The sequence below is a fragment of the Actinia tenebrosa genome, unplaced genomic scaffold (genome assembly GCF_029948245.1).
Source record: "Actinia tenebrosa isolate PJP-AT-01 unplaced genomic scaffold, QUT_ActTen_1.0 PGA_scaffold11__36_contigs__length_13525064, whole genome shotgun sequence".
In the NCBI taxonomy this organism is placed as follows: Eukaryota; Metazoa; Cnidaria; class Anthozoa; order Actiniaria; family Actiniidae; genus Actinia; species Actinia tenebrosa.
This window is the reverse complement of record NW_028292571.1, coordinates 8,887,803-8,904,147: the sequence shown is the minus strand read 5'-3', so window position 1 is coordinate 8,904,147 and position 16,345 is coordinate 8,887,803. Positions and strand designations below refer to the sequence as shown.

The window sequence follows — 16,345 nt, the reverse complement described above, 5'->3', positions numbered from 1 at the left end:
CACAGTAATAAAGTTTATTATTATTATTATTAGAGACAGATTTTTATCGCCCTTCGTCCACCATATTGGATTGCTCATGAAAATAGTCTCTAATGCGCATGCGTCCGGTTTTTCCGCTCTGTCTTCTACTAGTGAAACAGTCACTAGAGCATTTCAATTCGGCATCACAGTCATCATAATCAGGGTAAGTGTACCACTTTTATCTAGCTACTAACAAGAGTCTCCACTGCTTCAAGATATTCTTCACCAATCGAGTCTTAGAGGCCATACTTGTATATTTTTTAAAAGGGACAAACCACGATTTTAATAAATTCTATTATTCTAATGAGCATAAAAAATCATGTGTGCTTCACAAATAATCTAATGACGTGCGTTCGACTGCATCTTATCGGAAAGACATATTCCTGGTTTTTCACCAAGCATATTATTCGTTATTACGAGGGCGAGGAAAAACTGGAACGAGTTGACATTGCAGTGCATTGTGGGATTGTTTTATGGGACGCCATCTTGGAAATATGTTCAATAAAACAGTCCGACATTGCACTTCGAAATGCCAACTCTACCCAGTTATTTCCTCAACCATGGAATAACTGATGACATGTTGTTTTTTATCAACCCGTGAATTTTCGTAGGCTAGATGTTCGAGGCAGTGTTAGCGGCGGCAATGGAGTGAACGGATATGAAGATCTTTGACCACGTACTAGAGACATGTAATCTGACCCGGCCGGGTAGGTTACTGGAGGACTACTACGCCGCGGAGATGATAGTGTGAACCTTGCTAATTCAAACTTATTCACGACCCCTCTTATTGAATGTGATCTGCGGAAACACGGGGGCATTGGTTGTCGTGGATTCCAATCGTGAAGATATTCTAGGTCAGATCCCGAATTATTCTCATTAACTTCCATTATCGAATCTCTACTGAGCGACCCCAGAATCCCTTTCCCTGTACGAAATTCATTACTCGCTTTCGTAAAGTGGATGTTTTCAGGCACGTCTGGAAACTTAAAGGTTTGATTGACGGCTAAAACTGCTGTACGTTGCTGAAGCTTGGAGACCGATTCGTCTTCCTTCCCAACGATTTCTTGTACATTTCCTCGTTCGATGAGTCGTCTGGTTTCAGAAACAATATTCTCTGATTCCTTCACAGTATATAACGTCTTCTTCTTCTCTCGGCGAACGTTAGACAGCAGCGAGGAGGTGTTTTCAATTTTCTCGTCGATTTCAGTAGTCAAACTTGTGCATTCCTTTTGGATGATATCAATGAGGTATTTAGTGTGATCAGAAACCTCCTTTTTCGCTTGCTGTGCAATTTGTAAAGTAGCCTTGAAAGCAGCTATCGATCGTTCACAATCATCTACATGTGATTTGCTTGACGTTAACCCTTCCTCGCACTGTTCCAAAGCCCTCTTTATGGATTGTATCTCTTTTCGTCCTGGTAAACCATCAATGATAGTCTTCATAAAGTGATTGGTCGGTAGATCAGCCACTCCCCCTGGAGGTAAGTACGAGTCAACTCGGCAAACTGGACACGTGACAAACTGCCATCTAGAGCTCATTGCAGCAATATTGCTAAGGCATTTCTGACACACGTTATGTGCGCATTCAGGCAAAGCTTTAGGTTCTTCGAATATGCTAATACAGACAGGGCAAGAAAGATCTTTTTCTTGAAGAGAAACCCTGTGCATCGTTGAGCTGTGGGCCAGTCAACAATCAGGAATGTGTAGCTCGTATGTTGGATTCTGAACGCAAGAAAGGAAAAAAAATTTTAAACCGTTTCCTTCATTAAAGCACACTCAACACAATTACTCGAATCTGGTAGAGAAAAGTACAATAAATCGTTAACTGCACTCCTAGTTGCTATGGAAACCACATTATAGAAAGGTTATATCTGTTTTTCACCTACCAACACATATTTATATAATACTAAATCCTTTGCAACTAGTCTTTTATACATTTTCATAGTCCTTAATTAGATTTTTTGATAAAGATTGCCCAGAGATTTATAGAATAGAAAACGCGCGCGCGTGCTGCGTGCAGTTATAAAGCACGCGGGGGTTGGCATAACACGAGATAAGGGTTAGGTCTCGACACTTCTCGAGTGTTGCTTCATAACTCCACACAGCACATCAAGCAAGTTTTTCAATTTATTTCATAAAATTAACAATAACCGTTATTTTTGAAAAGAATGACGAAACTGAAAGTGCGCGCGAGGACACGAGTGTAAAACGTCTGCGCATGCTCTGAATCCGTATGCAAATTAGTCAAAACATAAGTAAATTTGCCTGATAAATTGGACTTCACAAAAAGCCAAAACTTGGTGTCCATGCTTGAAACTTAAGGCTAATTCTTTCATATTGTGTTTGTTAATACAGTATCTTGATCTGACAAAAGTATACTCTCGAACCTTTTTGTATACTTTGAGAAAACAAACAATTATTTTCTAACTCAACTTCTTCAAAATTCTTTTATAAAATAAGTGGGATACTACGCGCACAACGTGGAAAAGCTGGAATTACCACTCCGCGTCGTGGTTTCCTACGCTCCTCTCGTGTTCTCTCAACATCCCGCGTGTTTTGATCAGAGTATCAAATACGGGAAACGGTTTTAGATCTGTTAAAAGAAAACGCGCTGAAATGCACGCATGCGCAAACCTTTTTCTCTAGTGTCATATGCGCGAGTGCAGTGTGCTCTGAAGGACGCCCTCATAACCAATCAGAACGCGATTGTGCCTAGCTGTCTGTCTGTCTCGCCGTCAACAACAGAAAGCATCTCAATATTAATCAAAACAAAATATTTAAATCTTCATGTTAAATCAAGCGGAATTTTTCCTTACTCTCTTATAAAGCTCAACCAAATCCTCTCTAGATTTCATTATCATTCCATATTTTTAATTAAAATTTCTAAAGTTTCTATAAAGTTTGTCTTTACCGTAAACCAAAAGTCTACGGCGCAAACTAGAATGAAAATCTTGCCCGTTGAGTTATATTAATAGTAATCGGTATGACGTTATAAACCTCAATCTAATGAACTACGAAGGCTAACGAAACTTTGAACAACTTTGACCATTTAAATTAAAGCTCATTTGTAAATACAAAATTGCGTGAACATATTTAAAAAAGCTTTATCAAATATGATTCTATAAAATGTCATATTTTGTCTGGACTAGCCTTAATAACGAATCGCATATTCATCTAAGCGTGATAGTGATGGTTAAATATTCAGTTAATAACTACCTATATTTGTACGTCAAGGCAGACACAAAAATGTGCTCCAGTTAAAAGTGGAAGTAGAAAAAAAACGATTTCAAAATTCATTATTAATTATTAAATTAATTTTGGGAAATTTTCGAACTTACCTTGGAACCTCAAAACCGTTGGATGGTCTAATATGCAGCTGAGACTTACTAGACGACCGAGTCCTTCGATGACGTGACAACATCATCACGCTAGACTGATCCAAACATCACGATAGCGTGACAAAATGGACCATAATTAGTTCTCTTTCTTCGTTGAATGCATACCACTTTTTGATATCTAGACTCGCTCATTAATAATATACAGGTTTAGCTATAGTCTTGTTTATAAGTCAGCTATGATTTGATGTTAGAAAGTCTAGCCTATATTGTGCATTTACATTGTACATTGTTCATTGTTCATTGTTCATTGTTCATTGTTCACTATAGTTGCGCTAATTTCTTGGAACTGTGGTCCAGTACAAACATCTTGGGTTTCCAAGACACTGATTCAAGCCCTATTCACTTTGCACAGGGGCGCAGCGAGGTCACAGGAATTAAGGCGGCGCCGCCCAGAATAAAAAAGTAAAAAAGAAGAAAAGCAAACAAACAAAAAGAAACAAACATTTTTCATTCATTTAATGTTTGATAAGAAAATTTAATCATGTAAAAGATTTTATCCGTTCAAACTAATTTCTGATATTTTACTTTTTTTGTTATATTTCGACAATTAATCACCGCCAAAACTTCTCAGGTACCACATGCCAGGGCCGTAACCAGGTGGGAGCACAGTGTGCACATGCAGCCCCCCATAAAAGCTAAAAGGTCCGCTCATCCATCTCCTTTTTTTTTTTTTTTTTTTTTTTTTTTTTTTTTTTTTTTTTTTTGTTTTGGTTACCTTTTTTTTTTTCTTTTTGGTTCTGCAAATTATTGCCTGTGCACCTCCCTGCAAGATCCCTAGTTACGCCACTGAGTTGGTAATAAAAACCGATCAATGGTTCGATTTTATTCGATGTGCACCCCCCTGTAAAAGTTCTGGTTACGGCCCTGCATGCCCCCAACTCCCCCCTCCCGCTACTGATGCCACTGGGCGTACAGGCAGCTTTATGAGGGGTTTGGAGATTAAGAATTTGTACTTCGTAACGATGCATAGCTTGGCCACCAATATGTGGAATGAGAATGAGTAGGGGCCTGCTGGAGATTACCGAAAGTAAATAAATTCAGTGTTGGTGGCTCTCGAAGGACACCAAATATCTTTTCTCCGCTCGTTTCTTCATTCATTTTCTTAAACTCTATTTCTTTGAAGTTTCCATCTAAAGAATTTGCATCAGATATTCGAAAAAGGATACTGTCGTTTAGCCTTTGGACTTCATCCTCAATCGCTTTTTTGCTTCCAGAGATCTCTTGTTGGTCATTTCTCTTCAACAAGGCTTTCGCATTTTCTAGGAAATCACTCGCCTTGCTCGCGATGTCAATCAGGTTACCATTACATTGTTCGTGCTTCGCGATAAGAGACGACGTCTCTGCGATGTGATTATCTATTTGAAAACACAACATCTTCGAACTTTCTTGGATTATATCGATAAGATATTTGGCATGATCACAAATGTCTCTTCTTACTTGAAGCAATCTTTGAAGTTCTTGCTCATAGATTTTCAATGAGGTAGTTTTCTCTTGAAGTTTTGCTTTACAGAACACGAAGTTGCTTTCGCACTCTTGTACGATCTTCTTAAGTTCTAACTTTTCTTTTCTTCCTGGAATCCTTTCAACCAAACTCTTCAAAAAATGATTTGTAGGCAGTCGATCCACACTTCCTTCGGGTAAGACAGAATTGACTCGGCAAGTTGGACACTCGATCAACTGATTTCGATTTCCAGCCCTCTTGATACTCTCCAAGCATTTTTTACAAAAGTTGTGAAGACACTGAGGCAAAGCTTTTGGCTCCTCGAGTTCATCGAAACACACAGGACAACATAATTCATCTTCTTGCAGAGAAATGCTTAGCAGTTTTGATTCGGCCATCGTTTAAAGGTCTTTAAACGAACGAAGACGGGAAAAACAACAGGAAGTAGACCACAGGAAGCCCAATCGTTAAATACTCGGTAATAGAACCCAGTTCTTTCTCTTGTCTGCCATCTACGACCAGAATGACCTAAGAACGATATCTTCGTTTTATTTATTTTATTTATTTGCTTGTTTTTTGGTAGTTTTATTTATTTTATAGTTGTTTTTCTTTTCAGCAGGTTATTTTTGTTGTCTGTCTGTCTGTCTGTCTGTCTGTTTGCCTGCCTGTGTCTGTCTGTCTCATGTCTGTCTGTTACTCGTTTGTTGTTAGACGTGGCTCTAAATGGCTAAGACACGGCTTATGGTTCTTCTCAATTTAATTTTCGCAGCAGATGGGTTACCTGTGTACTTATTAACAAGTGGGACTGAGGCGGTATATTTGCTTCCGCTTCTTCGCCGTATTTCCAAGAAAATTTTTTAAAAATATATAAAATGGCTGCTGCTCAATCGTCTATGTTCCATAAAATCCCTGTACATGAGGACGACCTGTCTTGTCCTGTTTGCTATGATGAGCTAGATGATCCCAAATCTTTACCAGTTTGTGCACATATTATATGTAAGGTGTGCCTTGAAAAAATGGCTGCCAATTCAGACGATCAGTTCATCGAATGCCCAATTTGCAAGATGAAATCTAGGATTCCTGAAGGAGGAGTGAATGTATTCCCTACAAGCCATCTAATGAAGAGAATGGTGGAAACTATTCCAGGGAGAAAAGAGAAGCTAGAGCTGGAAAAAGCGCTTAAGGATTGTGAAGATAAATTGAACGATGGAAAAGCGACTGTCGAGTCGATAGATAAACTAATAGTTGAGGCAACCAAAAAACATGCGAAGCGAGCACAAGAGATTAAGGACGAGGTATCAGAACATGCTAGAAAACTAAAACGAGTTATAGAAGAGCAGAAAAATCGGCTGTTATCCGAAGTAGACGATACGAAATGGAGTTTCGAGATCTTAAGATTAAAAAGGCGAAAGCAAAAACTTCTAGAGGGAATCAAACAAGCAGAAGTTTGTGCGAAGAATGTTCAGGAACATTTGAAGAATAACAGTCTGAAAGATATTCAAGAATTGAAGCAAGTCTTGGTTATCGATCTTCAAGATCATTCTAGGAAAATTCTTGAGCGTAATATAAGTATAGAAGGCATCGAGGGGGATGATACTCTAAAGTTTGAGAAAAACATGAAAATGTTTGCAGAGCGCAATCTCCTGGGAAGTGTGAGTAAATCCGTGAGGAAGGCAAATGTAAACAAAGTCCAAAAAGCCGAAGAAGGACTTAAGAATGACAATTTCTTGACTATAAATCTTACATTTGAGCCTTTAAGTATCGCTATTTCGAAAAGTCATGATAGAATCAATATAGGAATTCTTCGTAGTGAAGAGAAAAAGTTTGATATCTTCACAATACATGGAAAACACGTTAAGTCCATACAACTCGATTCAGCTCCAGCTAATCATTTATATGATGCTTATTTCTCCATTGAAGATGACATTATTCTTGTGCTGGATCGCATAGACAAACAATTACTGAACTATAGCCTCGATGGACATTGTAGGAAGTCAAAACGCTTAGATGAAAATGTAAAGTTTATTTCATTGGATGAAAATAACCGAATAATTTTGACAACGAGTCAAAACGAAGAAGCCATCAAGCCGTGTAAAGTTCTGGTCTTCCACCCAGATAAGGATGAACTTCAGTTTAGATTTGGTGAACGTAACCTTGAAAATCCCTCTGGAAGAGCTGTGTATCACAAAGATATCTTTTACGTACCCGATAACTACAGCGAACTGAAGATTTTTGATCAAAAAGGTAAATTTATTCAATGTGTCCTGTTGAATGGGATTAACCCTAAGGATTATAATATTTTTGCTATTGACGTTTATGAAGACTCAATAATTGCATGCGACTGCAAAAAAAAACTTGTTAAGATTTTTTCTATTGTTGAGTTTTCGTTGATTTCAACTTTGCAAATCCCGGATGCACCTTGGATGTTTGAGGCATTACCTACTACCACATTTGAAAAATCTAGATTTGCAGTGATTTATGACGAAGTCTTGAGGCTTGATATTATTGGGTACCGGTGATGAATCGCAGCATGGGTCTTGTTGACACAGAAGGCGGGAAATACCCAGTCTCTCCTATACTATTTACCACAGGACACCCAACTGAGACTAGTCTTAGTCTCCTATGGTGTATGTCCCAAACCGCATCCCATTCGATCCGCTGGGATTGAAAGTGTTTTAGGATTGAATTGAATCAAGAATAAATTAAATACTTCATATTCTCTTGATTGAATATATTACGCAAATTTTCAGATTGAATGTAGAGAAGAAATCCAGGTACAGTAAAAACCCGCGTATAAGAACCTAAAATTTAAGGACCTGTTAGGCTAAAATTTCATTTTTAAGCACCCGTCACATAAGAACCATTTTAGTCTAAAATCCTAAAACAGGTTCTTATTTTAAAAAAAATAGAATCAATCTTTTCAAAAATATATTTACAACACAGTCTGTACACAATAATGCTATAAACACTATAACTGTACATGGTTACTGTAAAGAACATGTCCTCATTGAATAAAAAAATCCAAGTTAAAATGAAACTGAGATGAACCTTTGATTTTATGAAATCACAGTACATGAATTTAATATTGGAATACTGTACAGTCCATTGTAGAACAAAGACCAGACTACAAAATTACTACTTTATTTCTTGAACAAAAGTTAAGAACCTAATTTAACACTAAATACCATTTATGTAAGAACCTGTTTAGGCTAACTTGAAAAAACCTAGGTTCTTATACGCGGGTTTTTACTGTATTGCATTGAATGTATTTTGTACTGAATTATATTCATTGTGGATTGTATGTCATAGATTTGCATGCGCATAGACATTGAATTGAATAAATTGGGATTAAATGGAATAAATATAAGTGTAATGAGTTTTGCTACAATTACTACATAATTATATGAATAGCATGAAGCCAGTGATGGTTTTATGCCATTTCTAATTCTTCTTCTCCATCTCTTTGTAATGAATTATTTAAAAATGTAACGGTTCTTTTTCTGTTGTCATTGTGGTTTTTTTTTCTTCTATATATTTCAAGTTATTAGACCTAATATACAGAATTATTTTTAGTTCGTTTTCATTAATAAGATTTGAACAAACCTTTGTATGCTTATCTCAACCCTTCACAGAATAGGAACTTCGTGTTTATACGAAGTTTCGCGTAACACCAACTGATGACGTAAAACGATCGATAAACATTGAATTATCGATCTGCTAACATCTTGAGTGAGCGAGTGACTGATTTTTATTTTATTTTACTTTATTTCTATTTCATATTAAAGGGAATTTTTTCAATAACGAGCAATAATTGTAAAAAGCGCCAAAAACTTACCTTCGTATGAGTTCTGATCCCAATTTTCGTTTTGGGTTAACACTCAAAACCTTTTTTTAACAGTTAGAAACTGATGTATTATGATGAAATGCCTGTTTGAAACGGTATTTTCAATTGAACAAAGATGTTTTGTTGCATTTGTGTTAGAATGTTGCTTTGTCAGGCTTTTTTATAGAAAATATATGGGAAATAAGCAAATGAAGGCCTAAACCTCATTTTCAAATGAAATTTTTGCTTAGGGTTAACACTTTGATTCCACTTTCATCGGTCATCTCCACTTCCAAACAAGTCAAACTTTCTGAATAACAAGATTTTAGCCTTGTACAACAGCCCTTCTTCAAGAAAATAGTTTTTTGCGCTCACTGCTTGAATACGAAAAGAATTCTCTCTTAATTTTGTACCATCAGTACCATGCCAGTGCTGAAGTTACATTATATAAAATTTCATTATGCACAAAGTATGTATGTGATTTTGATATGATGCCATGATCATATTTCTTAATTTTTTTCCCTATAAAGTTAGGTGTTATAACATATTTTTAAAAAGCTATAAAAAGAAATGGAGGTCAACGATTTTATTTTGAAGAAGTGAAAAAATTGTCTTGATGTTTTGCCCATCAAAGTATTTCATTGACGTCATCTTGATGAGCGCGTGTGAGCGTTTAGAAATGCTGTTATTACTATTCAAAAAAACTAAATATTTCCCAATATTCACTTTGTATTCAACTAATAATTGCCTTAGCATTTTTATTACAAGTGAATTTAATAAATAACAGAGAGTTTATTTGCTCAAATTCTATTATCTCTGCAAGCAGCACGTACATGTATAGACAAACGAGCGTGCGCGTGCGCTTGTCATATTCACCTGTGGGTGAATATGACAGCATAAGACGTAAATTGTAACCAATGTGCGTAATGTTTACCTGTGTAAAAATACTATTCTCAACTATTATTATTCTAGTATTTTTCGTGACATATTGAAAATAATGTTTGAAGAGTTTGATTTTCTGAGAAAATTATCTCTATAACTGTTTGTCTTCGCTCGATTTATCAATCCTTTGTGCAAACTGCTTGTTTTCTGTACCGATTGAAAACTTGCCAAGATCATGATAATATTCCAATTTCACTATCTTGGAAACGAGCTCAGGACACCCAATTTTTATTTTGTTATTTATTTTAAATCAACGTTTATAAGTCATTCCAATGTTGGGGAAAAGACTAGTTTGAGTTGACGTTGTAGTTCATTGTGAGACTGGGTACGAAATAAACGTCGACCCAGTTTTTCCTCTAGTCTACTAAGATGGTGATATAGGCCCACTAATCTATTCATACACTCCCAGTTATAAGCCCTCGGGTTATAAGCCCACTCGCCATTAATACCCTTCCAGTTATGAGCCCTCTGGTTATAAGCTAGTCTCCTTCGTAGCCGTCATTAGTTTCGGTCCCAGATCCTCACGGGCCCTCATCACTAACGGCGTTATGTAAAGGGCTAGGGCTGTCCACTTTTGAGCAACTTTTACGATTTTGAGCAACTTTTTCAGTCACGGGCGACTTTTTTCCATATGAGCAACTTTTTTAATATATTGAGCAAATATGACTCTTGTTTGTAATTTTACTCTAGTTCTGGCAAATTATCAGGCCCAATAACAGAAATTAGTAAAAATACGCAGGTGATTATAGAAAATCTCGCGCGCTGATTGGTCAAGAAATTCGTCACACTATCACACGATAACAACTTTTGTTGGACAGCCCTAGAGAGGGCCCGTGAGGATCTGGGACCGAAACTAATGACGGCTGCGGAGGAGACTAAATATAAGCCCACTCGTCCATTATAATACCCCCCTTAGGAAAAAAATAGTTATTAAACCCGGACCATCATTGATCCAATAACTAACATGTCAAAAATAAATCTATCATTATTTCTTCAAGATCACGTACGCCGCTATGATACGCTATGTGGCCGCCAAAAATTTTAATAAGTACATTAAAACTGACAGTGATTTTATTTCTAGCTATGCCGTATAGCAAGCATTTCTCTTCTTTTCTTTTCTTTTCTTTTCTTTTCTTTTCTTTTCTTTTCTTTTCTTTCCTTTCCTTTCCTTTCCTTTCCTTTCCTTTCCTTTCCTTTCCTTTCCTTTTCCTTTCCTTTCCTTTCCTTTCCTTTCCTTTTCCTTTCCTTTCCTTTCCCTTTTAAAGCATAATTAAACGTATCATTATTAGTTCAGTGGCATAGATATTACGTATGCATGGCTAGAAGTTCCGTTCACTTGGACCCGCGAAGTCTGGCTACTCTCAGACTGTTTCCTAAATAGCTGTTTCAATGTCTTGACCACAGCATTCCTTACTTCTCTGATCCTCCAACAAAAAACGAGTGGATTCATGGAGGAGTTTAAATAGATGATTGTGGTAGTGACATTCAATATTAATTTATATTCCTTAGTGATGCCTGATACTGCTCTCATGCCAAGGGCTATCGCATAAGGCAGGTAACATAAGACCATAACGAGATGCACAACAACAAATCCTACTACGGATTTCCAGTACTTTTTCAAAACGATTCTCTCGCTTTCATGTCGTTGTTGTTTTGGGGCACTGTTTCGTATTTGCAAATGGTGCTTTCTCACAATTTTATAGATTCTGCAGTACAATATCGTTGAAACCATTAGACATATAATAATGATAGTGATCCCGCCATAAACTGGAACACTTGGCAGCCAGGGGTAGAACGAAACACACAGAGAAAATGAAATAAAAGAAACGAAAGTCGCTTTCAAAACCAAGGATTTCGTGACTATCGCCTTGTAACGCAAGTGCAAATGTAACGCAAGGAAACGGTCTATACTAATGAAGGTCATTGTTAGGAAAGACATCCCAGCTAATAATCCTGCAAGCATGTTTGTCATTGCACCTGTCACACAAGATATTTTTCCAAGACGGTTCAGCTCTGCGGCTTTGTTGAGTACATATATTGGTTGTTCAATCAAACCAACACCTAAATCAGTACATGCCAATATAGAGATTAATAAATGAGATGGATCGTGTAGAGATGGGGTCCTTCGTATGGAGACAAATATTACACCATTAAAAAACACTGCCACAAGAGAGAATATAGCATTTAAAATACAGTTAACGATATAAACTTCACGGAGATAATCCAGATAAAGAAGATTGCTTTGAACAAACGGACAACTAGACACGGGTTCAGTTGCCAGCGTTTCATTCGGTGTTTGTCGTAATTCCAATCTAAACTCACTCATCTTCGAATTCGGAAGAAACTTGCGATTAAGTTTTCTCTTGATATCCCCAGTTTCTGTTTCAGAGATGTTCTTTTATCAATGGTTCAACGTACATACGAGCAAAGTTGCAAAACACTACATTCTGTAGTCAATTGTGTAGTGATATTAGGATCTTTCTTCTTAAATCACTTACTCTTGTTACCAACAATACAGCAGAAACTTCAGTCAAATGTCTTGCCTAGTTTTTCGACGCCTAAGCACAAGTACGACTTTATTTTTTAGTCTGTTGCTTTGTTGAAGCTCCGTCGTTTGACCTTGTTTGTCCACGTTTAGTCGATTTACACAATCTTAACAGAAAGTTCCCCAATAAGAAGTTAATCTTTCGAAACTCGAAGGGGAAATCCCACGAATTCATCTCGATCCTTGGTAATTTCTTTCATTTTCTTCACTATTTTCAATTAAAGTTGGTCAAGAGTAAATAGAATAGGAAGATTAAAATTGAATCTACTCCTGTTTAGGTCTGTTACGAAGTAGTAGTTTTCGTTCTATTTCGACAGATGATTTTCAACCATCAAACTGTCTTCCCGCGATGATCTTGCTCATCTCGTTGAAGCACCGAAATGAAACGAATGTCTGGTGAGTGTACTTTTTCACTAAAATCTTCTCAGTGAGATTCAAGTTGAGCTCATCCAGCGATTCACATTCAAGTGGATATGACTGTGGCGTAGATGAACAGTGTCTTTTACAACAGTAGTTTCAGCTGTCGTTGGGTTGAAGAGGAAATCCCCTGTTTATCGTAAAATTTTGTAATAAATAAATCTATTAATCGCGATACGATGAATCATGCAAAATCGGGCGCCTGAGGGCAACTTTGTACTTGAAAGGTAGACTTGCAAAAAGTCCTGTTAAAAAAAGATCATTTGTTTGAAGAGAAAATTTCATTGATTATCATGAAAAAAACATGAAAATATTAATGAAACCGAAACAGAACATTCATTTGTGCACGTACTTTTTCAAGTGATCAGTTTTTGACATTTATATTTACTTCGCTTTAACTTGGGATGTAACATTAATTATTCAAAAGATATTATTAAACTTGAATTAAGGAGTCTGTGGGTAGTTTTGGTCTGGCACACATAGCCGCATTGAAACGGCTACAACTTCGTCTTGAATAACTCGATCTGCAAACGGACTTTATATTCGGACTTTACGGACTCTTTTATTTTTATTTTATAAAAGAAAACACCTTAGCAAAAACGTAGGTCGTCAGAAGGACAGCCACATTCCAAAATGTAGTCGTCTTTTGCAAATTTTAGTCATCCCTGATGACGACTGGGAATTTCATGTGCATTGAAGGGTTTTATGGCAGTCAAATAAAAATAAGTGCGCTTACGCTGTTAAAGCACGCGACGGAATAACACGGAAGTCAGGCGTGAATAATCAACAAGTCACCTTGAGCGAAAATAGTTGTGAGCGTCTTTATTTTGCCTTAAAACCCTTCAATGCATATGAAGTTAAACGAGAATATTTGTAAAAGATACATCTTTTAGTGACTTCATTTAGAAAAAAATCGTTCGACCATTTTTTGAATGCCGCTTTTATCGATATTTTCTATTGCTTTTGACAATAAATGGAGTCATTTAGCTTCATGTCAAAAAATAAAAATAACGTTCTTAGAAAGAAAATCACAATTTGATTCATACTCAATGAGAACAGTGTCTATATCCGTACCTATATTCTAGCTGCTAAAAATATTGAATCCAGTAAATTAAAGTCCTGATTTTGAGGGTATAAAGTTTACACACTGGAAATAATAGTAAAAGTCCATAAAACATATTCATCGTAAAATATTTGGAAAGCGCTCTCATACATTTTTTTTGTTTATATTGCAATATGTTGGGTGCCTTGATGGACACTATCGACTGGTGCAAGTCGCTTAGAGAGTTTAGGTCTAGTTTTCGAGAAAATAAGCGGTAAACGATTTCTATGATGTCATCATTACGCCATAACAAAAAGGCCGCTTTATACTAATTTATCATTTTTGAAACCTTTAATCCTTTCCCGACATTGTGTGAAAAGCGCCTGCAGTTCGAGTTATTCAAGATGAAGTTGTAGTCGTTTCAATGCGGCTAGGTGTGCCAGACCAAAACTACCCACAGCCTCCTTAAAGCTAGACAAATCATTAAAATTTTAGAATCAGTATATAGACTTTCTCGCGTTGTGATTGGCCGAACGACCAGTGATTATGAGACGATAATCACTGACTGAGCGGTGAATACGAGGTTTGCTAATTAAAGTTTGCCAGAGCGGAAGCAACATACTCAGTCCACAGGCAGCCCAAACAAGGTTCCTGTGTATGGTTTGTAAGCGAATTTTTGGGAGTTATGATAAAGTCATGACAATAAAAGGTTTCACTCAACAATTTGCCTCAAAACTTGTTGCAGCTGTTGCTTTTACTTTGTTCAGTCTTCTGGCGAAGTTTCAGCGGGATTTGATGCCGTTTAGTGGGAGAGAAGAGCGGATTTTGAAAAAAACCCACTAAACGGCCTCAAATCGCGCTCAAACTTCGCCAGAAGACTGAACAAAGTAAAAGCAACGACTGCAACTACTCAGTGAACATATGGAGAATAATTGTTAATTAATTAACAGATCAAAAACAGTTTTCCGTGTTTGATACTCTGATCAAAACACGCGGGATGTTGGGAGAACACGAGAGGAGCGTAGGAAACCACGATGCGTAGCGGAGTGGTTTCCAGCTTCTCGAGTGTTCTCCCAACATTCCAAGTGTTTTGATCAGAGTATCGAACACAGAAAACTGTTTTTGATTTGTTTTATAAAATATCAACCACACGCGAAAAGATCGAAAAAAAGCAAAGTCTAAGTAAATTCTCCCTACGTGCCGTCTTATTCAAACTGACCAATGAGCGCACGCGATAGATTAAAAATGACGATAGCGGATACTCTCATCAAACATGGTTTTCGACCAATCATAGCGTGCGTAGTATCCCAATTATTTTATAACATATAATCAAAATATCTTTTTTCTCTAATAGTTTTTTTCTCTAATACTAAATATATGATATCTTAACATGTGAAGATAATACTTGATATTTTAAGTTTGCATGTAAAAATAACACCATTGGGTAAAAATCCACAAAAAATGTATTTTATCGATTATCATATATGTTAAACAGAATATTACATGGCTACTTAGTCTCGTGTTGAGAATATCTTACCCGTTTGCTGCGCTCACTCGTAAGTTTTTTTTTATTTTTAAGTTTACGTGTATCCTGCGCGGCCATGTATGATTCTAATAAGTACACCAGAGTAATATAAATAGAGATTATCACATGTTAAGAACTTGATATCATTTTTATTCACGAGTTTTTCCGTATCATATCGCGAACGAGAGTAGTATAGGGAATGGGGGTTCCAGCGCAATCTCAACACGGGCAAGACCCGTGTCAAAAATCCACCTACGGAAACAACCCACTCCAAGTGTGGTTGGGGGCAACAGCGCAAATATGCTAGTCTATATATGGAGTGCGAAGAATGTAAGAGAACTTTTAAGAAAGAAGCGGATTTGAAAAAGCATTTGAAAATGAAGACGAAGTGTATGAGCAGTTATGATTGTGGATGTGGTAAGAAGTTTGAGACTAAGGTTAAATTGTTTTGGCATTGTCAGGACTGTGAGTACGACTACGACGACTTAAAAAGTGCTTGGTATTAGGTATAAAATATTTCCTATTATATAGATGGAATCCCAAAGCAACTTCAGCACGGTGTCAATACCCGGTAACGGTGAGATTGACGTTAGACAGTTTTGGCGTCAGTCAGAAAGGAAGGTTAAAAGGACTCTCCGAAAAGGTATAGAAGAATTAGGAGCCCTGAAAGCGAGCATAATGGTAGAAGTAAGTTTGTCAAAAGACGAGGTAATGACGACAGCAATGTTGCGATCAAAGTCGTTAGTGATATTAGAATCCACGAATCTGGATAGGTCACTCAGTGAAGCCTTAGAAGCAATAATGGAGTCGCTGTCTAACTACACGAAAGAAGGATCGGGTTGGACAGTAGAGGAGGTTGAAGGAATAGAGATAAGTATAGCCAGGTACGTACCCATACGAGGGGGGAGTTACGTACCGCTACCAACGTGGGTAGAAAGGAAGAAGGCTATTGTAAACGTGAAGAATGAAGACAATCGATGCTTTATGTGGGCAATCAGGTCTGCACTGTATCCAGCAGAGAAGGATCCCTGTAGGACAAGTAAGTATCCCACAGATGATTTAGAGTGGGATGGTGTGGAATTTCCCATGCAGTTGATAGACATCCCCATATTTGAGGAAATAAACGATCTAGCAATTAACGTTTACGGAGTCAGAGAGCAGACGATAGTACCGTTAGTTCTGTCAAAAAGTA

At 37.1% G+C, this 16,345-nt stretch overlaps 2 protein-coding genes across 2 annotated transcripts; both read right to left on the bottom strand.

Moving 5' to 3' along the window:
- On the bottom strand, positions 1 to 3,455 carry LOC116288740 (uncharacterized). The gene is made up of 2 exons (XM_031695563.2): positions 3,359 to 3,455; positions 1 to 1,742 (listed from the first exon to the last, which is right to left on the bottom strand). Exon 2 carries the CDS (start codon positions 1,686 to 1,688, stop codon positions 612 to 614), a length of 1,077 nt encoding a protein of 358 aa, XP_031551423.1. The 5' UTR covers positions 1,689 to 1,742; positions 3,359 to 3,455; the 3' UTR covers positions 1 to 611.
- A 5,971-nt stretch (positions 3,456 to 9,426) lies between these two features.
- LOC148912484 (trace amine-associated receptor 7h-like) lies at positions 9,427 to 12,857 on the bottom strand. The gene has a single exon (XM_089027638.1). It carries the CDS (start codon positions 11,948 to 11,950, stop codon positions 10,910 to 10,912), a length of 1,041 nt encoding a protein of 346 aa, XP_088883764.1. The 5' UTR covers positions 11,951 to 12,857; the 3' UTR covers positions 9,427 to 10,909.
- Positions 12,858 to 16,345: the final 3,488 nt, after the last annotated feature.

Bases quoted from the DNA above. Each gene is read 5' to 3' on its own strand.
- LOC116288740 (XM_031695563.2), bottom strand. From the start codon at position 1,688: ATGCACAGGGTTTCTCTTCAAGAAAAAGATCTTTCTTGCCCTGTCTGT.
- LOC148912484 (XM_089027638.1), bottom strand. From the start codon at position 11,950: ATGAGTGAGTTTAGATTGGAATTACGACAAACACCGAATGAAACGCTG.